Source organism: Rhizopus delemar, genomic scaffold, assembly GCF_000149305.1.
Source record: "Rhizopus delemar RA 99-880 supercont3.3 genomic scaffold, whole genome shotgun sequence".
NCBI lineage: Eukaryota > Fungi > Mucoromycota > Mucoromycetes > Mucorales > Rhizopodaceae > Rhizopus > Rhizopus delemar.
In genome coordinates, this window is record NW_027137829.1 from 1,605,580 (window position 1) to 1,630,469 (window position 24,890).

The 24,890-nt window shown below is 35.1% G+C and overlaps 11 protein-coding genes and 1 non-coding gene across 12 annotated transcripts; 6 read left to right on the forward strand and 6 right to left on the reverse strand.

Moving 5' to 3' along the window:
• Positions 1 to 84: 84 nt before the first annotated feature.
• RO3G_04800 (uncharacterized protein) lies at positions 85 to 1,110 on the forward strand (the record flags this gene model as incomplete). The annotated part of the gene is made up of 1 exon (XM_067659390.1): positions 85 to 1,110. The coding sequence occupies one exon, from the start codon at positions 85 to 87 to the stop codon at positions 1,108 to 1,110; it is 1,026 nt and encodes a 341-aa protein (XP_067515491.1).
• Positions 1,111 to 3,587: 2,477 nt separating this feature from the next.
• RO3G_04801 (uncharacterized protein) lies at positions 3,588 to 3,894 on the forward strand (the record flags this gene model as incomplete). The annotated part of the gene is made up of 2 exons (XM_067659391.1): positions 3,588 to 3,778; positions 3,885 to 3,894. 2 exons carry the CDS (start codon positions 3,588 to 3,590, stop codon positions 3,892 to 3,894), a joined length of 201 nt encoding a protein of 66 aa, XP_067515492.1.
• Positions 3,895 to 3,951: 57 nt separating this feature from the next.
• On the forward strand, positions 3,952 to 6,726 carry RO3G_04802 (uncharacterized protein; the record flags this gene model as incomplete). Its single annotated transcript, XM_067659392.1, has 3 exons — positions 3,952 to 5,002; positions 5,075 to 5,523; positions 5,653 to 6,726. 3 exons carry the CDS (start codon positions 3,952 to 3,954, stop codon positions 6,724 to 6,726), a joined length of 2,574 nt encoding a protein of 857 aa, XP_067515493.1.
• A 1,224-nt stretch (positions 6,727 to 7,950) lies between these two features.
• On the reverse strand, positions 7,951 to 8,337 carry RO3G_04803 (uncharacterized protein; the record flags this gene model as incomplete). Its single annotated transcript, XM_067659393.1, has 1 exon — positions 7,951 to 8,337. The coding sequence occupies one exon, from the start codon at positions 8,335 to 8,337 to the stop codon at positions 7,951 to 7,953; it is 387 nt and encodes a 128-aa protein (XP_067515494.1).
• An 816-nt stretch (positions 8,338 to 9,153) lies between these two features.
• Positions 9,154 to 10,185, reverse strand: RO3G_04804 (uncharacterized protein; the record flags this gene model as incomplete). Its single annotated transcript, XM_067659394.1, has 1 exon — positions 9,154 to 10,185. One exon carries the CDS (start codon positions 10,183 to 10,185, stop codon positions 9,154 to 9,156), a length of 1,032 nt encoding a protein of 343 aa, XP_067515495.1.
• Positions 10,186 to 12,825: 2,640 nt separating this feature from the next.
• Positions 12,826 to 13,620, forward strand: RO3G_04805 (uncharacterized protein; the record flags this gene model as incomplete). The annotated part of the gene is made up of 1 exon (XM_067659395.1): positions 12,826 to 13,620. One exon carries the CDS (start codon positions 12,826 to 12,828, stop codon positions 13,618 to 13,620), a length of 795 nt encoding a protein of 264 aa, XP_067515496.1.
• A 1,515-nt stretch (positions 13,621 to 15,135) lies between these two features.
• Positions 15,136 to 16,167, forward strand: RO3G_04806 (uncharacterized protein; the record flags this gene model as incomplete). The annotated part of the gene is made up of 1 exon (XM_067659396.1): positions 15,136 to 16,167. One exon carries the CDS (start codon positions 15,136 to 15,138, stop codon positions 16,165 to 16,167), a length of 1,032 nt encoding a protein of 343 aa, XP_067515497.1.
• A 610-nt stretch (positions 16,168 to 16,777) lies between these two features.
• RO3G_04807 (uncharacterized protein) lies at positions 16,778 to 17,234 on the reverse strand (the record flags this gene model as incomplete). Its single annotated transcript, XM_067659397.1, has 2 exons — positions 16,778 to 16,792; positions 16,860 to 17,234. The coding sequence occupies 2 exons, from the start codon at positions 17,232 to 17,234 to the stop codon at positions 16,778 to 16,780; spliced, it is 390 nt and encodes a 129-aa protein (XP_067515498.1).
• A 2,007-nt stretch (positions 17,235 to 19,241) lies between these two features.
• Positions 19,242 to 19,454, reverse strand: RO3G_04808 (uncharacterized protein; the record flags this gene model as incomplete). The annotated part of the gene is made up of 1 exon (XM_067659398.1): positions 19,242 to 19,454. The coding sequence occupies one exon, from the start codon at positions 19,452 to 19,454 to the stop codon at positions 19,242 to 19,244; it is 213 nt and encodes a 70-aa protein (XP_067515499.1).
• A 1,903-nt stretch (positions 19,455 to 21,357) lies between these two features.
• RO3G_04809 (uncharacterized protein) lies at positions 21,358 to 22,252 on the reverse strand (the record flags this gene model as incomplete). Its single annotated transcript, XM_067659399.1, has 2 exons — positions 21,358 to 21,404; positions 21,448 to 22,252. The coding sequence occupies 2 exons, from the start codon at positions 22,250 to 22,252 to the stop codon at positions 21,358 to 21,360; spliced, it is 852 nt and encodes a 283-aa protein (XP_067515500.1).
• A 729-nt stretch (positions 22,253 to 22,981) lies between these two features.
• Positions 22,982 to 23,054, reverse strand: RO3G_19053. The gene has a single exon. It is a non-coding gene; the product is annotated as a tRNA-Met (tRNA).
• A 700-nt stretch (positions 23,055 to 23,754) lies between these two features.
• Positions 23,755 to 24,621, forward strand: RO3G_04810 (uncharacterized protein; the record flags this gene model as incomplete). Its single annotated transcript, XM_067659400.1, has 1 exon — positions 23,755 to 24,621. The coding sequence occupies one exon, from the start codon at positions 23,755 to 23,757 to the stop codon at positions 24,619 to 24,621; it is 867 nt and encodes a 288-aa protein (XP_067515501.1).
• Positions 24,622 to 24,890: the final 269 nt, after the last annotated feature.

The window sequence follows — 24,890 nt, forward strand, 5'->3', positions numbered from 1 at the left end:
AACAATATTTCTTTCTTCTTTTTTCTTTATTTGTTCCCTTCACCCCTTAATTATTATTCTTTTTATTATCCTCGAAAGAAAAAGATGATGGAATCCTCATATTTCTCGAACAATAATATGAAAAGATCAAAAAAACCAAAACCATTATTTGGAATATTTCGTGCCAAGACAAATAAGCAAGAGCCATCAGCATTAGGTTCAGGAATATCCTCTGTACCACTTCAATCGGTCTTATCTCCTACAACTCATCGTATAGATCCTTATACTCCCACAACAGTACCAAAGCCTTCCATGTCAGATACTCGAAGCCCATTGTTCTCTCCTCAATTTCCACCAAAACAACAACAAAAGAGAAGGCCCAGATCAAAATCTGTTGGTAGGGACCCTTCATCTATCAATCACCGATTATTAAATGAAAGAGAAATGGCGCTCAACAAGCTATGTCAAAAGGAAGTAGACAATAATCCCCAATCGCTGGCCGATTCTATTGCCTTATTGTCCCCAACTCAATCAACACTTCCACCTGTACCACCTATTCCTTTAGAACACCAACAAGGAATGAGAAAGTTCTCGTCTGCTCATGATTTGAGAAAGGCTGCTAAATTACAACAAGAATCCATCAGTCAAGCGCTTGATAAATTACCTCCACCTCCACCGATGCCGAAGACACACTTGAAAGTAGATTTATCAAGATCAAAATCACTTAATTCTTCTTACAACAGACTCCAACCTTCAAAATCTCATCAACAATTAAACTCTAAATTCGCCAAGTGCCCAAATACGGCTACAGCAGCTACCTTTCCCAAGTTTATTCATGATGATGATGATGATATACCACTTGGATACTTACAATCACCCATTAGTAAACCATCCTCATTACTAAGCGATAATAATGACGACGACGACGACATAGATTTGATACCAATAGCAAAGCTCAATCAACAGCTAACAGAAGTCAATACTAGTACTAATAATAACAATGAAGAGTATCTTACAGCAGCAGATAAATATAAAGAAAAAGTGAAAGAAAGGTTACAATTAGATAATGATGACGATGATGATATTCCAATCTCACTAAGTTTATCAAAGAAACACAATAATAAAAAATAGAATTTTATTCAACGCAGTCTCTCTTTCTCCCCCTTTTTTTGTAATACATTTAGCCCTGTCTTGTGTATACCATTTCACAAGGAGTTTTACCTTTTTAATAAAGAATAATAATTAATAGATTAAGAAACTCCCCTTTCATAATATTAACTGATATATCTCATGATATCATTGATTATCTTATAGTTTTTATTTACTTGTAAAAATTCTACACTTTTTTTTGGTAACTGTTCGCACTCCCTTGGAAAATTTATATAAATCTACTAAATATATAAGCTATGAACAGATCATAATTTTCTTCAATATTTCTAGGTTAGTATCAAAGTTAAGGCTATGTTGAAGTGAAGCGTATGAGTTTCCAAAAAGAATTCGGGTAATATCATTGTGTTCTCAACTTTCATTGTCCAATTTTAACCTAGCAAAAACCCTATATTATTTTTTTAAATCTAAGCATTCTGTTCGATTGTTAAGAGAAAGCATTTGCATTAAAAGAATTTAAATTCTGAATTAAATGTATATATTACAGCATGTAGTGTTCTTACTTTTAATGAATTTAATTCCGTTTTCCATATTCAATGTATCAAAGAGATATACACTTATTATAATGGACAAAGGTCTTTGTTCTATAAAAAAATTTGACTTGTCTTGAGTAAAATATAAATGATCATAACTGAAAATATAATAAAAAAGAAAAATAACAAGACTTGCAGAATTTTCCTAATTATGAACATCAACTAATACATCATCTTTCTATAAAATAACAGTATTTTACATTTCCTAAAAGGTGCTGTCAAGCTTGTTGCTCTAAACAACAACAACAAGCGAGCATAAAAAGAGATGTTTGGGTTAATTTAGTTTTTTGTTATTTTTTATACAAATTCGGTACACGCTTATAGAACACACTCAATCAAGCTTATACACGTAAAAAACATAGTGATGAAGATTTCAAGTTGAAAGAATACAGCAGCAATCCTTTATTGTTTATGATGTAACACAATTTGGCAATGTAGTACAGTATTCTGGGTCCCCACTCTTTGCTATTCAAGTTCCCAAATTGTGGTTTTAACTGACAATTTGCAGTTTATAGAGAAAATATGAGCAAGTGCTTGTTTCTACAAAAGCGATTAGCATAAATTGATTTATTGAATATGAATTTTACAAATATAGCTCTTAAAATGGCCCATGGAGTGCTGAATGAAGGCTTTGAGATGACAAAAAACGGCATCTTTGCAAGTATCAGAAACCCGTTCTTTAGGTTCTCTTTGTCGCCAAAATGGCTACATTTGATTTTGTTCTTAGCGTCAGATCAGGACCACATCACAAGATTGAGATTGAGAAATTAAATGTGCTAAGGATACATAAGAGGAACTAAATATGATATTGAATCATATTTTGATATAACTTGGAATCATTTACAACATTATTCCCAGCACAGATCAATAGAAGACTTTGATTAGATTTCTATATTAAGGTTTATTCATATTAACGTCACATAGTCAAATAGATGACATGATTATAGTATAGTTTATTGATAACATAAGCATATTGAATATGGAATGATGATTACTTACTGGATTATTAGTCATGGAAGCAAATGTCCTAACTGAGATATCATTATAGTAATGCTATCTAATCATGGAACTGGAGGTCTTTATATCCATCCGTATCATCTCCTTGGATGTTCATATATCTAGAGTTATCTGAAGCCATCCCGATAACATATCGACAAAACAAGGTAGAAACAGGCTAAAAGAATAATTAGAAATAGTAATCATCTATTCCGTCAGATCGATGAGGAATCTGTCCTAATTCTTTAGCCGTACCATGCCTATAAATATTCTCATTTTTTACATGTAGAATTCAAGTTCTGGAGATTCAGCATACTGAAGCCTAACAAACAGATGTGAGCCGCTAACAGTACTTCTATATGTATGTGAGTACCATTGCCTACTCGAACAAGTATATAGAAGAGGAGGTGGAAACAAAGATCAAGATACAGTTTGTGTACTTTTTGAGACTGATCTTTATTTCAGTTTAAGTTAAAGTAAAAATTATTCTAATTGAAGGCAGGTATTTATATCTTATTGAGTGAGTGGCTTGATATCTTCTATTGTGATCGTTTGTCGTATTTACCCCATTAAATACTTATTATTCGTATGAGATTACTCAAATCTTATATAAAAAATAACAAGTACTGAATACATAATATTATATATTACATATTCTCTAAGACTCATTTACAATATTAACCATATACAATATTTATATTATTCAAGTTCAATACTAAAATTGACCTTGAACTCACTTCGGTCCCCTGAATAATTTTATTTCCTATATAAAGGCGTAGTTTGATTAAATGGGTTCTCTCTCTCGTCTTGAAATCTAATAAAGAGGTTACATAGAGACTCATTCACTAGTTTTCAAGTATTATTTCCCTTTTAATTCTAAAATTTATTATCTGCAAATATCTCATTTTTTGAATGATTTCTTCTATTAATCAATCCCCTGCTAAAAACGTAGAAAAGGATTCAGCTGACGAAGTAGCTAAGTCCTTGGATAGAATGGATCTTGAAACTCTCGAAAGTAGAGCATCAAACTCATCCATCCATCCATCGAAACTGATGTTGAGATGGATGAAGTTACTAACTCTGAGATATTTGGTACTTATGATGTAAAAACAGTAGGAAGTCAATAGCTAACAACTACTATTTATTGAGTAAAAAAAGGAGAGGAACTAATAATTTAGAATGAACCCTGGATTATATCGTCTGACGTAGGCTGGACTGAGATCAATAATAAAATAATGAATAAAGACATCATTAATGACCAAACACGACACGCCCCATGATCTTGGATCATTTCGACACCCCTTACCGCAAATTCTTGCTTATGGTTGAAGTCGGCTCTATGTGTCAAGGTACTTACGAGAGTAACAGGGAATATTCAAATCGTTTCCAGAAGATGCGTCGTGAAGCGGGTATGGAAGACAGCACCCTCCTTGCTGTTACGTACTTTGCTTCCTTAAAAGCATCTGTCAAGTCTGTCGCGCAATTAGCGATCTCATCTCACTTTGGTTCTCGCTTACCTAGCTCGATAACTCAAATCATCGACTTGGTACTTGCCTCTGGTGAAGACTCTGCTTTTGCTGCCAAGACTCCCCATAAACGTGCTCGTCCGATGAACGATGATGAACGTACACCTTGTAATGCTGGTAATACTAGTAAAGCTCCTTTTGGGACTAATAAAGTATTGACCAACAAGTACAAGACCTCTCTGGCAAATAAGGGAAAGTATAAGCCCAAGCCATGTACTTACTGCCACAAGGATTGGTTCCAAGGTCATAAGTGCAAAGAGTTCTTAGATGCTAAGAATAATAATAGCAATAATAAGGACAATGTTGTACATATAAACCGAATGGCCGTAAGAACTGAAAATAATGTATCCGATGAAGAGGATGAATGTGAAATAAACAGCCCTCTCAACCGTATGGCACTTGACTGTAAGTCTAAAAAAGAAAAAGAATTAATAGTTACTCGAGACTTTAAAAGTACTAATGATAATTCTATAACTTTTCCTATACTTGCAAACAATAGAAAAGCCATCACAATCTTGGATACTGGAGCAAATTTTTCCTCTATAAATAAAAAATTTTGTTTCCAAAATAATTTTTTAATTATTCCTCCTAAAAATAATAATGTCATAAAGTTAGCTGACTCTGACTCTACTATTAAGAGAATTGGTTTAACTGAAGTAAACATTAAGTGTAATGGAAAAAGCTTTAATCATACCTTTGAAGTAATGAATTTAACAAATGATCACGATATGAGTATTGGTACTGATTTTATGAGTAAACTTGGTATTGGTCTTACTGGTCTTCCTTACAAATGGGATGATAGTAAAGTATCTTTAGACAATTCCAAAGTACCTGAGCATAAATTCAATGACTTTAGTGAACTCTTGAATAAAGTTGATGATGAGATGTCTGAATTAGAGAACTGCCCCGCTGGTTCATCTAATGAATATCAACAAGCATTAAACTATATTAAACCATTAATTCAATTAAATCAAGCAATACCTAAAGGTTCCTTTTGTACTATACCGGAATCTGTTGTCTCGATTGAAACTCCTGAAGGTGTCACATCTTATCGACGTCCCTATCCTGTGCCTTTAGCATATCATAAGATAGTACAAGATCAGATAGATGAATGGCTGCAGAATGGTGTAATCAAGAGAGCTCCTGCTAACACCGAGTGGAACTCAGCTTTGACTGTAGTAAAGAAGACCAATGCTAAGGGTGAAGTAACTGGTTACCGTGTGTGCCATGATCCCAGACATGTTAATGCTCTTCTAAAGTCAATTGACAGAATGCCCTTACCTAAAATTTCTGAATTATTTGAGGAATTGAAAGGAGCAACTGTATATTCCACTTTGGACCTTAAATCTGCTTTTAACTCTTTAAAAATGAATGAAGAGCATGCACATAAATGAGCTTTCTCTTGGAACTCTGTACAGTATATACCTGTTGGTACTCCTTTTGGTTTAAAGCATGTATCCAGTGTAATGCAGAGAACTATGAGCATCGCATTAGAAAACATGTCCTTTGCTAAATGTTTTGTTGATGACATAGTTGTAGCATCTACTTCCATTGAAGAGCATAAGCAACACTTGAAGCAAGTAATCGATAAACTTACTAAAGTAAATCTCAAGTTAAATCCTGATAAATGTACATTTTTTCAACGCAAAATTAATTTACTTGGTTTCAGAATATCTCCTAAAGGTGTTTCTCTTGACCTTCGTAAAGTTGCTAATGTGCAAGAGTTTCCTGTCCCCAAGACTGGAAAGGATATAATGAGATACTGTGGACTCATAAATTATTTTCGTCCTCATATTCCTAAAGCATCTGCATTATTAGCTCCATTGGATGCCTTAAGAAATGAAAAATCATTGATTAAGTTATGGAATGATAAGCACCAACAATGTTTTGACAACTTAAAGAAAGTATTGTTAGAAAATGTAATTCTTTCATACCCTGATATGAATCAACCTTTCTATGTCGCTACCGATGCCTCTAACGTTGGTATAGGTGTCATTCTGTATCAAAAGATAAATGGGAAAGTACACTATATCTCTATGATAGCTAAAACTTTATCTAAAAGTGAACGTAACTATTCAGCTACTAAGCGAGAATTATTAGCAGTTGTATATGCTCTGAAGAGGTTCCATAAGTATTTATGGGGAAACAAATTTACCCTGTATACGGATCATAAGGCACTCACTTATCTTCATACGCAAAAGATTGCTAACGCTATGCTCATAAATTGGTTCGATACACTACTCCAATATGATTTTAAAGTCGTTCATTTACCAGGTGTAGATAATATTCTCCCTGACACACTTTCTCGTCTATATGAAATTGAAGATCCTGTCAATGAACTGGGAGGGGATAAGCCTCATCTTTTGAATAGAGCAGCAGTAAAACTACCCAGTGAAGACAAAGGTGAATACATGACACCTCCGGATCCAGAAGAACGTAAACTACTTCTTCTACGTGAGCATATTAAAGGACACTTTGGTTCTGATGCAATTTACCATGCCTTAAAACGTAAAGGTATCTACTAGTCCAATCTGAAAAATGAAGCCGTAGAACTTGTTAAGAGTTGTATTCCATGCCAACAATTTAACATAATCAAAAAGGGTTATAATCCTCTAAGACCCATTACTGCTGTTGTAGAACAGAGTCTGATCATAACGGACATTGAATAATCACAGCTATAAGAAGTATATTAAAATTGATAAAAGATAATAATTTAAATCTTTATTAAATAAAATATATTCTTCTTCTTTTTATATAAAACTATCACTATTCGATTCATTCTATAAAGTAAACATGAATACTAAATAAGTCATGATCTTTACTATTCATCATTTCTGTAAATGAATAATAATGGATCAGGTACCTAGTCAATTTTGATCTGACTGGAGGCATTTCATATACAGTGGGTCAAAATACCTCACAAACGTATGATGATTTTTACTTATTTTTGATGTAATTCCATGAGAAATTGGCTCAATCATTTCAAATTTGAAATATAAAGTCATCCATATGTATGCTACTGTGTACCAAAATTTTAAACTCAGATCATTAGCTGAGATCTATTAGGAGACAGATACTTAACCTCGGTCTATTTGTGAGGTATTTTGACTTTATTAATATCTAGTTGATCCGCCCTTTTCAGCAATGACAGCTTGTATTCTTTCTGGCATACTGTCAATATACTTCAAGCATTGATCCTTAGTAAAGGAATTCCACTCTTTTTCCACTCTTTGCCACAGTTCGTGCATGCTTTTTGCTCTATTTTCGTACATACTTAGCTTCAGCTTAAGATGGTGCCATATATGCTCGATTGGATTCAAATCAGGACTTTGGGATGGCCAGTCATCAATATAACACATGCTGTTATCTTCCATATACTGTTTTGTTGCCTTTGATCGGTGTTTTGGGTCGTTGTCATGCTGAAAAATGGATGATTTCCAATCTAGGCCATAGTACCCGAGTGTGTCTTTAAGGCTTGTACTAAGGATTTCTTGGTACACCTCTGAATTCATGGTGCCATCATATATCTGACAGGCATACCCGGGTCCCTCACTGGTTATACAGCCCCACAACATGATACCACCACCACCATGCTTCACTGTAACTTCAATGTGATGAGGCTGAAGACGGTCTCCTTTACGCTTCCAGTAGTATTTACAGCCATCCGAGCCCCAAATATTAATTTTGGTTTCATCCGAGAAGATGACACGTCGCCAGTCGTGAATGGTCCAATACTGATGCTTTTTAGCTTAAGCTAATCGAGCTTTCTTGTGCTGTGCAGTGAGTAAAGGCTTCTTCTTTTTTATCTCAGCAAAAATCTCCACAGAATGCAAAGCGTTAATAGCGGATTGGTACGACATAGAATAGCCCAACTCTTCCAACTTCAGGTGGACCTCCTTGGCAGTCCTTAATGAGCCGTTTAGGACCTCTCGCTTGATTAGACGACGAGTGATGTCGCTTACAAGGTGTTGTTTGCCACCTTTCTTGCGAATCCGGTTAGGCATCCACTTATTTGCATAGTTGATAACGGTGTTTTGATGCACTCCAAACCGTTTTGCAATAACATCAGTCGATACATCATGCTCTAGTGCTGATTTGATGTCCATTTGAGCTTCGTATGGTAAGGATTTGGGCATTTTTGCAGACAGATGGATGATGCTGTAGATAGAAATTTACTTACGGATTAGCGAAAGAAAGAATAACCAATTCTTTTCCAAAGTTTAAATTTTATGTCCCGGGGTGACTGCGCTATCCGGGAAATATTTAAAACTTGCCGCAACATTGTTTGGAATGACCTATGGCGGAGAAAAGAAATAATTGATGGAAGTCAAAATACCTCACAAATAGACCGCCTCCAGTTCATAGTTACTTATTCGCTCATTTTTCAATTTCCGTCGTCGGAACTTTGTGCAAATATACTCAACGTATTGGACAGCACCTGTGCAAAATTTGAGAAAGATGCAAATATTATTGAGTAATCCAGAAGACTACAACATCAAAAAGTGCTGAGGTTTGTGAGGTATTTTGACCCACTGTAAATATATCTTTCCTCTCAATGAAGACGGGACAACTCTCCCAGATCAGTTAAAGAACAATAAGATCTATAAAAACAACGAATTAAAAATTTTCATAATCGATTCAGTGATCATTCTTCAATCAAACGTGTCAATGATTGGATCTACGCTCATAACTACTCATTTACCCGCCAACTGATAGAAGAATATACAGTGGGTGGAAAAATGGTTCCAATGTTTTTGATTTGCAACTTTAAAGCTTTATATCTTTGGAACTACAAATGGTAACGGCTCACAAAAACATGCATTTTGTAGCGCATTTACAGCTAATATTACTGAAAAAAAATTTTGCTTGTATTGTTACACAATCGGGAAAAAATTAAGATTAAATACAAAAACCAACATTGGAACCATTTTTCCACTATGTGCATTATTTTATTAATACCTTGTATGACCGCCTTTCGCAGCAATTACAGCCCTGCAACGATCTGGCATACTATCTATGTATCTCCTACAGTCTTCTGCTGTAAAAGTAGACCATTCTTTTTCAACACGATTCCATAATCCATGCACACCTTTTGCCCTAGTATCATAGGCACTTAACTTGAGCTTAAGGTGGTGCCAGATGTGCTCTATTGGGTTTAGATCTGGACTTTGTGAAGGCCAGTTGAAGGTATGATCACACTTGAAGTTGTTGTCCTTGAACCATTGCTTAGCTAGCTTAGACGTATGTTTAGGATCGTTATCCTGCTGAAAATAGATGCCTTGAGGATGGTAACCATAGTACTCAAGGCTGTCCATAAGGGTTGTACCAAGTATTCCGACGTAATCAGAAGCCTTCATTGTGCCTTCACTAATCCAGCATGCATAACCAGGTCCGTCATAGGTAATACAACCCCATACCATAATGCTACCACCCCCTCCTTTAACTGTTAAGTCGAGATGATGGAATTGAAGTTTATCATCAGGTCGACTCCAATAGTACTTGCAACCATCTGAGCCATAAACATTAACTTTTGTTTCATCACTGAATACCATACGTCTCCAGTCATCGCTTGTCCAGTTTTTGTGCTCTTCCGCCCATGCTAGTCGTCTTGCTTTCTGAACCTTAGTCAATAAAGGCTTTTTTACCTTTATTTTAGCATGGAAGTTCATGCTTTTCATAACCTTAATGGTGCCCGAGTAACTGATAGTGTAGCCAGTGCATACTAGATACTTATGAACAGCCTTCGCAGTCTTGAGGGTACCATTAATAATCTGCTTACGTATATAAGACTTGGTGGTAACACTTAAAACAGCCTTTCTACCAGGGTTTGCTGTTACTCTACCAGGAGAAAACTTGTTGGCATATCTGCTTAAGGTGGATTTTTTTAAGTTTGGAATACGTTCCATTATCACTGAATATGGCTTGTTCTGTAAAACCAACGATTTGATGTTTTCTTGCTTGTTTTTAGAGAGAGCGCGAACCATATGTGTAGTGGTACCTTAAAGCTTCGATATATAAAGAAAGAAAAGGAAAAAAAAATGTTTGACCGGGGATAAATTAATTTTATAAGTCAAATAGGCTTTTTCGGCGATAGTCGGAATACTATGACTCATAATTAGCCAAAAAACTCCGGTGGAAGCTCCACCAAATAACAAATAAACTTATCTATAGTTGTAGTGGAAAAATGGTTCCAATGTTGGCTTTTGTATTTAATCTTAATTTTTTCCCGATTGTGTAACAATACAAGCAAAATTTTTTTTCAGTAATATTAGCTGTAAATGCGCTACAAAACACATGTTTTTGTGAGCCGTTACCATTTGTAGTTCCAAAGATATAAAGCTTTAAAGTTGCAAATCAAAAACATTGGAACCATTTTTCCACCCACTGTATATGATAAAAAATCACCTAAATTTGAAGCAACCTTGTATCACCGAACTTCTCATCAAATACACAATCTTAATCGTATTAGAGAACAAGCCGCAGCAGCCATAAAAACCACACAAGCAGCACAACGCAAAGCAATTGAAAATAAAATCCTAGATCAACGAAAAGAATTAAAGCCCCCATTCAAACTTGGAGAATTACAGTAGGTCAAAAAACTGCTGCAAGGAATCCATTTTTCTTGGTTTTTATAGTGCATATCCTGTTACAATGGTACAAACTGCCTCTGTTCCCACATAGTAGATCTTCTACATGCCTTGAAAAATCCGAAAGAGTTTAAGTCCTATTGGATAAGTATTGAAGGAAGTATGAGATGCGCAATTTGAAAATTTGAAAAAATGAAAATTTCAACGGAATGAATTTATTTATTAATATTTGGTTGGTCCTCTTTTTCTATTAATAATCTCTTGAGTTCTTTCCGAAATATTATCTACATGTCTTTGACAAAGTTATTTATTGAAGTCAATTCATATTTCCTCAACTCGTTCCCAAAGCACATCTGTGTTCTTTGCTCTACGTTCGTAATAGTTGAGTTTCAACTTCAATGGATGCCATACGTGCTCGATTGAATTTAAGTCCGGGCTCTGAGCTGGCCAATCGTTAATATAGCTCTCTTGGTTACTACATAACTAGGCCATTGTAAATTATGCCTTGTGCTTTGGGTCATTGTCATGCTAAAATTAAATGTTGGACCAGTCGATATTGTAGTACTTCATCGTATCACGAAGCGTAGTGTTCAAAATATGCTGGTAAACACCCGAGTACAACTTTCCATCGTAAATCTAGCAAGCATATCCTGGTCCTTCAGAGGTTATACAACACTAGGACATCAATTTGCTAGCTTCATGGTGGATTACAAAATCCAGGTCATGATGTTGAAAAAGGTCACTTGGCCTTTTCCGATAGTGATCATCACCATCAAAGCCCTATACGTTGATCTTGGTTTCATTAAAGTAAACGATTTGTTGTCAGTCAACCATTGCCCAGTCCTGATGCTCCTTTTTCCATTCTAACTGATGCTACGTATGCACGTTTGTCTGAAATGGCTACTTTTTTTCTATCAGAAAATGGAACTCCATTAATTTCAGTACGTTAATCTCTGACTGGTATGAGATATCGTAGCCAAATCCAACTGGCTCCCGGTATACCTCTTTGGAAGTCTTTAGAACCCCTTCAATGACTTTTCTTTTGATTAACCGCTTCGTCACTTTGGAGACTAATGTAGGTCTATCACCTGTGCTCACTGTCCTACTTCAAAACAACGTTATAAAGTATCTACTAACAGTTGATTCATGTAATCCAGTCTCCTTAGCAATATCATACTTTGATGTGGATCCGGTTAATGTCTGTTTGAGATCGTTTACTTTCTCTTCTGACAGTCATATATGCATGCAATTGGTGAGAGGGTAAAAAAGAGAAATAATTTAAACAAAGGAATATAAGATTTAGAATAAAGAAATTGTAAGCACTCTTAAATACAGATAGCATTCTAATCACGTCAAAAGAGAGAAAAATTGTGATGGCAACCGGTTGGGTCGTATTAAAATTCATTATTTCAAACATATATAAACAAGTAAAAAATACCGGATGTTTAAAATACTACCTTTAGCAGTATCAAATTCCACCAATAACCATTGCCCATATCCGATAATCGACGAATAAATGCACTTTCTATTGAGGTACAAACAGTCAAAGTTTGAGATAGTTTGGTGCAGTACCCATGGACAACCAGCTGTAAAACCTGAATTTTGCAATTCCTTGCAGCAGTTTTTTGACCTACTGTAGTTCTATTATATAAGGACTATTTATCTACCTCTTGGTCAGGCAAACTACAGGATAAATGGGAAGGACCTTTTATCATACACCAAATACTTGGAAAAGGCACTTACCACATTAAAAATATGGATGTACAAGATACCCGAATTAGGAGAGTTCATGGAAACCGTCTCAAGTCATACACAATGCCTAATGTTAGTTGGAGAACGGACCACTTGCGAAACGTTACAAGCACTATGGATGTTGAAACAAATGAACTACTTCAGTAAACTAAACATCTTATGATAATCAAAAAAAAAAGGGAAAACGACACAAAACACAAAAAAAAAAAAAAACATATATATACCCTATCAATATCCATTATTTTCAAACTTATCAAATCAAAAATATATATATATATAACAACAATGAACTCTGCTGCTCTTAACTGTTTCTCTCTTGCTTCTGACTCGAATTCCGATATGTCAAGAATATCGGATGTTCTGTTCGTAACATGGAGGCGCTCTTATGCTCCAAAGGAAGAGGATTTTCCATCCAAAGACGCTTATCGAAGTGAAATCCATACAAACTACTTTAAGGAACTGTACAAAAATGAAGGATATAATTCATTGATCGTGTGCATTGATGATTTTCTTCGTGAAAATGAATGTAAAGATGATGAAGACGTCATCTATCTGGTTGAAGGAGACCGTGCTAATACAAGATGGAATTATGCCGTTGATTGTGCCAACAAAATCCAAGATCAAGTTGAAGCCCAACGCATGTCAATCCTAGACGAGCCCACCCCTGACATCAATGTGGTGCCTATATCACCTATCTCCATGATCAAATCCTCTCAAATTTCAAGCAATGTTATCGACCAAAGCATCATAGATGCATACTTGGAAATGGATTGGGACTTTAATGGCTCCAAACAAGCAATCGAAATGTATAAAATCAAATTTACTAACACCTTTTTCGATTACCAATGTGTTCTTGATCAAGAAAGAAAACTTGCCCGACAAAAAGAACAATTAATGAAACAATTTGCTGAAGAAGTAAATGAATGGAGTCATTTAAAATTTGAAAAGCCCACACAAGAACCAGGAAGTATCCAAAGATACCTTACCTCAAAATACAACCAACTAAAATCACTCATACCAAATGGACGAATAAATCCAAACATTATGAGAAGTGTTGTATCCACACAACTAATAAAGTGAACATTCATGGATAAACTTGGATACTACAGAATTATAGTCTAACCAGATCTCTATTAATAAACGTGAGAATTCTGCAATAGCCAATCTTGCCCTGTTGTCCTACCAGCGTTCTAAAAGACTATATCGGAACCTGATTACAACAACGGCAGTTCAATCCTATTCTATAATTATCGTTAGATCAATAGTTTAATTACTTCATTGTCCCTTGATTCGTCAAGTAGACAGCGGCTATTGATTATCCACTATCCTTCCTTATATTCCATATCATTCTTTTAACCGATCAATTGAAATAGCGGTAAAGACCCAGACATTCAAAAAGTATAAATACCCTCAATATTTTTATTAATAAAGTCATATATAATCTTTAGTTTCACAACTATCGTCTTTTTGTAGTTTTTGTCTTCTATTTCATATTTGGCAAAACAAGAAGAATCAAAGAAGGAGATCATTGGACCCGCAAATTAAAGAACAATCAAGCGTTCGAGGACAAACTTTTCCCCACCCGGAGGATCTGAAAGATATACAGTCAAGTTTTTTTAGTACCACGCCAGTTAGAAAATGAACTTTTGCGTAACAACCTATTTGAAAACGGAGTATCAACTCTTTTGCTTGAAAACCAAAAACAACATAAAATTATAAAAACCAAAAACATATAAATACCCTTATATCTTATCCCTATTTTGACTTCACTTCACTTTACTTTTGAATTTTATATTCTTTTTATATTTTCTTTATTTTATAAAACAATAAATCCATCAAGCGTTCAATTGAAACCCTTTGGTCTGTGTTCTATCTTAAATACTGAAGTCCCTTGAAGTCAATAATCTTCATTGTAAACCTATTCCTAAACCTCAAGAGTTTAACCTATTCTAACAAGTTTGATCTACTATTAACAAGATCTGGTGGTCACTATCGACAAAACTTACATACTTAAAAACCTAAACCCGCAAACAAGCAATATATTAAAGAAAATTACATTTGGTGGTCACTGTTATGTTCTGGTAAAGTAAAAGAAATAACAAAGATAAACCAAAAGAATACTTTTTGAGACTGAACTTTATTTAAGACAATCTTAATTGTTAAAAAGAAATCATTACAAAGTCTACTATTTACAGTGGGTGGAAAAATGGTTCCAATGTTTTTGATTTGCAACTTTAAAGCTTTATATCTTTGGAACTACAAATGGTAACGGCTCACAAAAACATGTGTTTTGTAGCGCATTTACAGCTAATATTACTGAAAAAAAATTTTGCTTGTATTGTTACACAATCGGGAAAAAATTAAGATTAAATACAAAAGCCAACATTGGAACCATTTTTCCACTACAACTATAGATAAGTTTATTTGTTATTTGGTGGAGCTTCCACCGGAGTTTTTTGGCTAATTATGAGTCATAGTATTCCGACTATCGCCGAAAAAGCCTATTTGACTTATAAAATTAATTTATCCCCGGTCAAACATTTTTTTTTCCTTTTCTTTCTTTATATATCGAAGCTTTAAGGTACCACTACACATATGGTTCGCGCTCTCTCTAAAAACAAGCAAGAAAACATCAAATCGTTGGTTTTACAGAACAAGCCATATTCAGTGATAATGGAACGTATTCCAAACTTAAAAAAATCCACCTTAAGCAGATATGCCAACAAGTTTTCTCCTGGTAGAGTAACAGCAAACCCTGGTAGAAAGGCTGTTTTAAGTGTTACCACCAAGTCTTATATACGTAAGCAGATTATTAATGGTACCCTCAAGACTGCGAAGGCTGTTCATAAGTATCTAGTATGCACTGGCTACACTATCAGTTACTCGGGCACCATTAAGGTTATGAAAAGCATGAACTTCCATGCTAAAATAAAGGTAAAAAAGCCTTTATTGACTAAGGTTCAGAAAGCAAGACGACTAGCATGGGCGGAAGAGCACAAAAACTGGACAAGCGATGACTGGAGACGTATGGTATTCAGTGATGAAACAAAAGTTAATGTTTATGGCTCAGATGGTTGCAAGTACTATTGGAGTCGACCTGATGATAAACTTCAATTCCATCATCTCGACTTAACAGTTAAAGGAGGGGGTGGTAGCATTATGGTATGGGGTTGTATTACCTATGACGGACCTGGTTATGCATGCTGGATTAGTGAAGGCACAATGAAGGCTTCTGATTACGTCGGAATACTTGGTACAACCCTTATGGACAGCCTTGAGTACTATGGTTACCATCCTCAAGGCATCTATTTTCAGCAGGATAACGATCCTAAACATACGTCTAAGCTAGCTAAGCAATGGTTCAAGGACAACAACTTCAAGTGTGATCATACCTTCAACTGGCCTTCACAAAGTCCAGATCTAAACCCAATAGAGCACATCTGGCACCACCTTAAGCTCAAGTTAAGTGCCTATGATACTAGGGCAAAAGGTGTGCATGGATTATGGAATCGTGTTGAAAAAGAATGGTCTACTTTTACAGCAGAAGACTGTAGGAGATACATAGATAGTATGCCAGATCGTTGCAGGGCTGTAATTGCTGCGAAAGGCGGTCATACAAGGTATTAATAAAATAATGCACATAGTGGAAAAATGGTTCCAATGTTGGTTTTTGTATTTAATCTTAATTTTTTCCCGATTGTGTAACAATACAAGCAAAATTTTTTTTCAGTAATATTAGCTGTAAATGCGCTACAAAATGCATGTTTTTGTGAGCCGTTACCATTTGTAGTTCCAAAGATATAAAGCTTTAAAGTTGCAAATCAAAAACATTGGAACCATTTTTCCACCCACTGTAAATGATGTTCCATGTCAAAAGGTGTCCTTGGCTCATAGCCATATGTTAAGAAGAATGGGCTTTGTTTGGTTGTAGCCTGTTTGATGGATCTGTAAGCAAATAATGCTGCTGGTAAGTATAGATCCCAGTCTTTCTTTTCATCTTCTGATCGCTTTTGTAGTATTTGGCCTAGAGTTTGATTAAATCTTTCTATGAGACCATTGCTCTGGGGATTATATGGAGTTGTAGTCTTGTGTATAATTGAATAATTTTGACAGACTTTTCGTATTAAATCGCTCAAAAAGGGCTTTCCATTATCTGAGACTATAATCGTAGGACATCCATGGCGGCATATAACTTCTTCGTAGAGAAAAATGGCTATTTCTGATGCTGTCTGGAATCTCATTGGCTTAGCTTCTACATATTTAGTCAAGTAATCGATTGCTGCGATTATATATCTGTAGCCAGACCTTGAGGCTTGTACATGTTTAACATCAAGAGCAATACGATCAAATGGCTTTGTTGATATGGGAACTGGATACAGTTCTTCATTCAAGGATTTACTGCCGTACATCTGACATCTGTTACATTTTTGTACGTATTCTAATATTTGCTGATTCATTCCATCCCAATAGAAACGAGATGCGACTTTGTGTAATGTATTATTATAGGCAAGGTGACCTCCAAGTGGGTGTTGATGATAAGCTTCAATTATTTCCTGAGCTTCGTTCTTATTGAGAACTTTTCTTATTACGCCATTTGTTGTGTTGTATCTAAAGAGTACACCTTGAAAGATGGTATAATTCTTGGATTCTTTTTTGATGTATTTTTGCATTTTATCTGATATTTGATCAGGCATCTTGAGCGTGAGTAAATAATGTTTTAGTTGTTGAATTTTTTCTGTTTCCATATTTAATTTCCGTTTCTGGGGACACAGGGTTTGTAACTTCAGGTTTAGTGATACTAGATTTCTATTTCTGGGGACACAATGATTATGGATCTTGTGTATTGATTTGTTTCGAGTTGTTGTTTGTTGTTTAATGTGATATGTGTTGCGATGAATAGTTTTGTGGTTTGTAATTCTTGTGTGTGTATTGTTGTTGTTGCTGTAATTTTTTTTTTTTCATCTCTTTTTTTTTTTTTTTTTTTTTTTTTAAATACTAGTTTGGTACTTCTAATATCCCAATCTTGATAAGAAGTCAGCGCTTTCATTGACTCTTCCCGGACGGTATTTGATCTCGAATTCGTATTCGGTTAGGATTGTTATCCATCTTGCAATAATTCCTGTTGGGTTGCTTGCTTTAAGTAATCCATTTAATGCAGAATGATCCGTAATAATAGTAAATTTTTGTCCAAGTAAATAGGGTCTAAATTGCTTTACTGCCCATATTACGGCTAAACATTCCAGTTTGGTTGCAGCATAATTTGCTTCATTTGCCTTGAGTGCTCTACTTGCAAATACAATTGGATGTTCATGTCCATTCTCCTCTAACTGTGTCAAGATACAGCCTAAACCGGCTTTTGATGCATCGGTTACGAGTAAAAAGGGTTTATTGAAATCGGGCCTTGCTAAAACAGGTGCAGTTGTTAGTAGTTGCTTTAGTTTTCAAATGAATCAGTAGTCTTTTGTGTCCATGGAATGTTTTTAGAGGTTTTAGTTTGATCATGTAATGGACGTGCTATAGCGGCAAAGTTCTTAATGAATCTTCTGTAATATGAAGCTAGTCCCAAAAAGGCTCGTACTTGAGTGATAGATTTTGGTATAGGATAATTAACAATCTTTTCAATTTTGCTTGGGTCAGTTTGTATTCCATCTTTTGTTACCATGTACCCTAAGAACTTCAGATGATCTTTGAAAAAGAAGCATTTCTCTGGGTTAAGTTTTAGGTTTGCAGCTAGAATACATTGAAAAACTTGCTCTAGATGATTTAGATGCTGATGATGATTGAGTGAATATACGTTGAGGTCATCTATATAAGCTACTAAGCATTTGTTGATAAGAGGGCGGAAGCATAGATCAATTAATCTTTGGAAAGTTGCTGGTGAATTCACTAATCCCATCGGTAATGTATTATAGTGATATGCGCCAAACTTAGTTGTAAAAGCTGTAAGTTCTTTACTATCTTGTTCTAAGGGAACTTGATGAAAACCTGCTCGCATGTCTAGAGCTGAGAATATTTTGGCTTTTCCAAGTGTATCAAGTAAATCATCAATACGAGGTAGAGGGTATGCATCTTTTTTTGTTATGGCGTTTAACTTTCTGTAATCAATCACCATACGATAATCTCCATTTTTCTTCTTTACTAATATTACTGGAGCTGCCCAAGGACTGTTTGAAGGAGCTATAACACCAAGTTTACAGTATTTATCTAGTTCTTTTTGTAGATATTCTGCCTCTATAGGACTAATTCTGTATGGGCGATGACTAATTGTGTTGTAAACATAGTTATTTTCTATAAGATATCAGTTGTATTAAAATAATAACGATACACAAAGATTAAACTATGATTGAACAATTCCACACTTTTCCAAATTTAGAACAATAAGATCAGTATTTGTCATCCTAGCGAGTCTAATCAATTGTCAACCCCAAAAGTAATTAGATCAAAGTTAATTGACTGGTTATTATTTCTATTGTTCAACTTCAGATGCATATATTAGAACATCGACAAGCTTTAGCTTAATCATTGGTTCTTCAGCACGACATTGTTGCCGAGTCTATATCTTTTATATCTACGCTCACAAAGAATATAAATAGATGCCAACTTTTTATCCATTAAACGGGGCTCTTTTGCAATATAAAGAAATCTGCAATAAAGAAGGATTTTAATTTTATATTGCTGCTATTGTTTTTTTGTTTAATTTTTTATTTAATCTTACGATTAAAACAAATTGGATGGGCATTATCTTCGATGATTATTTTGTGTTTCAACAACTTTGTGTGTCCAATGGTGTCGTTATCCCAATCAAAAATTTCTTTGTATTTGTTGAGTAGCCTTCTTAATTCAATAATTATTTCCTTGTCAACTTCTCCAACTTCTAATTTGGAAAATAAATGCTTTTTTAGAGGTTCGACCATTTGATGTTTATCCACAACATTTAACTGTGGTCTTCTATCAAGTGTATAAGCTTTAATTATTGAGTCATTTTTCGTCTTGAATTTTTCTAATATTCCGATTTCTTCATAAGGTTCTATGAATATGTCTTTTTTGGATCGATTGTATATTCTGATTTCGACATTTCTTTTGTTGACTATAAAGTTGATACATGTGTCAAAGTATCCGAGAGCATGTAAAAGCTTTGGATTCGTTGTTTCGAAGTTAAAAAAAATATTTTTATATTGGTTTCTTGGCTTTTTGAGAGTTATTCTTTTTGACGAATTAGCTTGTATTCTTAGGCCATCTGTTGAAGCTGTGATAATGTGCTTATCATCTTTTTCGATTACTGATACTTCTTCTGTTTTATTCTTTTCTAGTACAAAAAGTGGGGTTTCTGGTTTATGTTCTTCTTCTTCAGAGTTTGATTGGTCTTCACTGGAAGATTCTTCATTACTAAAGCTTTCAGATTCAATGTCGGCTTCATCCTCTTCTTCAGATGTGCTTTCTTCAAAATGCACATGTTTCTTAAAATTTGTAAAACTTTTTGGCTGTTGGTACGTTTCTTTATAACTGGTTACTTTCGGTTTGTCTTTTTGTAAATAGGTTATTTTCATTTCAGCTTTATTTTCTTTATAGGTGACTTTTAGTGAAGAATTGCTGAAATCAATTTTTGCTTTGGCTCTACTTAACCAGTTGTTTCCAATGATGAGCTGATTGGGACAGATAGGAAGTACTTCGATGGTACAAGGTATGATCATGTTTCTTTTTACTTCTACTGGTACATCATAGATTACACCAAGAGCAGGTTGTTTGGTTCCATTTCCAAGGGTGAACACGCTTTCTGATGAGGCATCTATTTTTAGTCCAAGTTCATCTGCTAATTTCTTTGATATGCATGTTTTGGCTGCTCCACAATCGATTAAGGCTCTTATTGGTTTGTTCGCTATAGAAACTTGAGAATATACGGCTGTCGTATCCATATCATTGTCTTCTATAAGTGCCATTGTTTGATCATTTGGATTTGATTTTATTGATTGACTGGGTCTACATTCGCCTACTAGTTGTCTTCGCATGGCAGGACTAACAGTTATGAGATCTCTTACGGATATATTTGCTTTTTGGTCTAATACATCCTTTCCAATTTGGTAATCGATTTTGGGTGGTGTTCTTTTTATTCCAGGTTTCTTTTGTTTTTCTTGTGTAGTAGTTTTTACTGATGCATCTGTTTCCATTTCAGTGTCCTGAGGGATTATGATGGGGTTTGTTGTTATAGGTATTTCTTCTAGATGACTTCTTGTTGTTATCCTTCTTGTTGTGGCATGTTCTGGTTGTTTTCTTTTAATTCTAGGAGCTTTTGTTTCAGGATATGGAGTTGCTTTTAGTACTTCAGGCGGACGTTCAGGTCTAACTGCAGTGTAAAGATCTTTATATTGTGCGTTATCATCATGTTCATTATGGTTTAAGATAACGTTAAGAGGATGTTGTTTATTTTGTTGATTAATGGGTTTATTGTTTTGCTGGGTGTTCGATTGACCATTTCTTTGATTAAAAGCAACCGACCCATTTAGTTTTTTGACGGCTGTGAGAGAGATTGTGATTGAGGTGACGGGCTAGATTGAGATGCATGAGGTGGAGGTTGTTGAGGTGTTGAGTAGGATTGGCTATTTTGGTAATAATCTCTTCTTGACTGGGGTTGATTATGCTGATACTGATCATTTCTTCGGTTATCTTGATTATATTGACCGTAATTATTATAATATGGATACATATTATTTCTACTATTGTTATAACTTGGTCTGTTATTGCGCTGGTAATTTCGATTTGAATAAGGCAATTTGGGTGGTATGTTTAATTCATCTCGAATAGTTTGTTGTATAAGATTAACTAGGTCTTCAGTTGAATTTTGATACACAGTCTGACCTTCATTTGTCCTAGTATAATGATGTTGTCATACTGGTATACTACCGTGCCTACCTACAATGTCCATAGTTGACAACTGATGGGAACCAGTTACAACATTTGGTGCATTGTTCAAGTGCTCGTAGTTTACATTGGTACGCAGATCAGTTACAGGGACATATTGAATCGGTCGTTCCTCAGTATCTATTAATTCAATGTTGTGATTATTGGCAGAGTGGCGATAATACTGTGTGTTGTCGTCATGATAGATGAGTGCATTGTTAACATTTCTAGGTATGAAAGGATTGTCCACCATGGCAATCTTTCGTGGCCTATGTGCATTCCACCATCCATCAGCATGATTGATCCAGTCTTGGAAAGTTCTTGAGCTGCATTGTATACAAAATAATTTGATTTCTTTTAGTAAGCCAGCGCGAAATCGACTTTCGATGACTGCTTCATTATCGATATTAGCAAGATCTGCTGCTTCTCTTAGTCTTGCAAGATATATTTGTGGATGTTCTTGTTCTCCTTGACACATTTCGTTGAATTCAAGTTCGTAATTTTGAATAAGTTCAGGGGTAATATAATGTTTTCGAAGCTTTTCCATAGCTTGTTCGTAGTTAATATCAGGTTGTTCCTTCAGGATTACACGTTCAAAATAAATTTTGGCAGCGCGTCTTAATTGAGACTTCAGTATAATGAGCTTTCTTGCATCATTTTGGGTGTTGCTAATGGCTAGATAGGACTCCAATATCTCTTGAAAGTGACGAAAGTCTTCTCCTTCGTACCCATAGAATTCGATGAGTCTTGGTCGATAACCTTGGATAGTGCTTTGATTGTTAAGTGAAGCCAACACGTTAGGTCCTGTTGTTGTCATTGTTGCTAGTAAGTGTTTTGAAATTGTTGATTCGATTTTGAATTTTTTTTTTGACTAAGTCTGTTGATTTCTTGATAGTTTTTAAGTAGTTTTTCGGTTTAGAGCCCTCGTAGTGACCACCAAATGTAATTTTCTTTAATATATTGCTTGTTTGCGGGTTTAGATTTTTAAGTATGTAAGTTTTGTCGATAGTGACCACCAGATCTTGTTAATAGTAGATCAAACTTGTTAGAATAGGTTAAACTCTTGAGGTTTAGGAATAGCTTTACAATGAAGATTATTGACTTCAAGGGACTTCAGTATTTAAGATAGAACACAGACCAAAGGGTTTCAATTGAACGCTTGATGGATTTATTGTTTTATAAAATAAAGAAAATATAAAAAGAATATAAAATTCAAAAGTAAAGTGAAGTGAAGTCAAAATAGGGATAAGATATAAGGGTATTTATATGTTTTTGGTTTTTATAATTTTATGTTGTTTTTGGTTTTCAAGCAAAAGAGTTGATACTCCGTTTTCAAATAGGTTGTTACGCAAAAGTTCATTTTCTAACTGGCGTGGTACTAAAAAAACTTGACTGTATATCTTTCAACAGGTAGAAGTATTAAAAAGGAATCTTTGTAACATAACCCAAAAGGAGAATAAAACATATGACACTATAAAAAGACTACTTGTGATCAACCACGGCAATACATACAAGGGCATTCAATACGGGTGTGGTTTCCATTGGCTGCTCCCTGCCAGGATCGAACTGGCGACCTTCAGATTATGAGACTGACGCTCTACCGACTGAGCCAAGGAAGCGCTGTTCTTTTGTGAATTGGTATAGTAGGTGGAGTGCGCCTTGGGATAGATGTTGCCGACGTCATCACGTTGCTGAGTGCAGAGGTGTGCTTATAAGTTGTGCTGAATGGAAGATTGATGAGAAGGGGGCGTTTTTATCCTTAACTTTATTTTATATAAACTTAAACCTTAATTCCATTCTTGGATTATTGTAACAAGCAAATACTTATTGTCTCGATCCTTTGTGTTCACGTTCATTAAATTTATATATAATCTTTATTATATATTTTAACTGAACAATCCCTAATTACTACTTTTATTCTATTACTACTCGTGAAGAAGTTTGCTGACTTAATCTGAAGGAAGAGATTATTTTTGACGAATATACTACAATAATATACTCAGAAGGAATTGGTGGAATTATTGCTATATTCAAATCAATCACTACGTGCAGCAGTAGAGCAACAACAATACATATCGTAATCAGTAATATTATAACACCTAAGTACCAATTGTCTCAGTTTGGTGGAGAAGCTGGGCGTGCACATAAACAAATCCTCCAATTCGTACTATAAAAAAAAAAATTTTTTTACAAGGAAAAAACTTTTTCAAGGACCGATAAGGTTTGACAGCGTCAAGGAGAAGGAACAAAATAAAAAAAAAAAAAAAGAGAAAACAGGAGAGATTAACACAAGAAGATCCATCCATCAAAAAAAATTTTATGGTTAAAGAAATCGCAAGCGAAAACGGTGATATGTTCAATAACTTCACTACAATCAAGTCTTTTATGGCTAGACCTGAGCCATTTTATGGTGTGAAAGGCGAAAACCCTGGTTCTTGGCTGAGATCCATTGATAGAATAAGGAAAGGAACAAAGGCCAATGATATGGACATTTTGTTAATTGTGGGAACATTATTGAAAGGTAATGCAGGAATCTGGTGGGATTCCATCGAGGACTATGTAACCACGTGGGGTGAATTTAAAACCAAGTTCTTGGGAAATTACATAAACGAAGAAACAAAAATGCAGTGGAGGAAGGAGCTAAAGAACAAAAAACAATACGAGAATGAGTCCATTGACGAACTGGTGACTTACCAACTAGACATGTTTCAACGGCTTGGTTGGGACGATGAAAGTGACAAAATCGAAGTGTTCATCTCTGCTTTAAGACGAGAATACGCTTACGAAGTGGAAAGAGCTCGTCCTTTGACTTGGGAAGCTGCAGTAAAGGACGCAAAACAATTAGAATCCTTGAGTTTGAAATACAATGGTATAAAAAATAAAAAAGAAAACATTGCACCCACTAAGGACTTTGGGAGTGAATCAATGAGCAGCATTCCTGTTAATCAAAGCAGCAATGCTAGTCAGGATGTTGTCTCTTCGCTGTCATCTGAAGTGAAAAGTCTAACCCAACAATTGAATGCATTGAAAATCTATGCTACTCCAAATAGAAATATGAATGGGCAAGCAAGTTTCACTTGTTATGGTTGTGGCCAAGTTGGTCATAAATCGTTTTACTGTCCCAATCGTATAGAAAATAATAATAATGTATCGAGTTCGGGAAAAGACTCGAGACAGCAGTACTAGAGGAGTCTGCTGTCGAAGAGAATCATCAAAGCTCCTCTACAGGTAAAAATTTTAAAAAAGAAAATGTAAACTATGGGAAGAAACAAGAAAGCCATGGAAGAAAAATAAATGTTGTGCAAGGCGTGCAAGTATGGAACAATAGAGGCGCGGTAAGAACTCGTTCTGAGTTGTCCTCTGATAAGGGTAAGCAGACAGCTACCCAAAAGCGACAAAGGAAAGAACAGCAACCTGTACCAATACAACAGCCAGTACAGGACTACCAACAAATA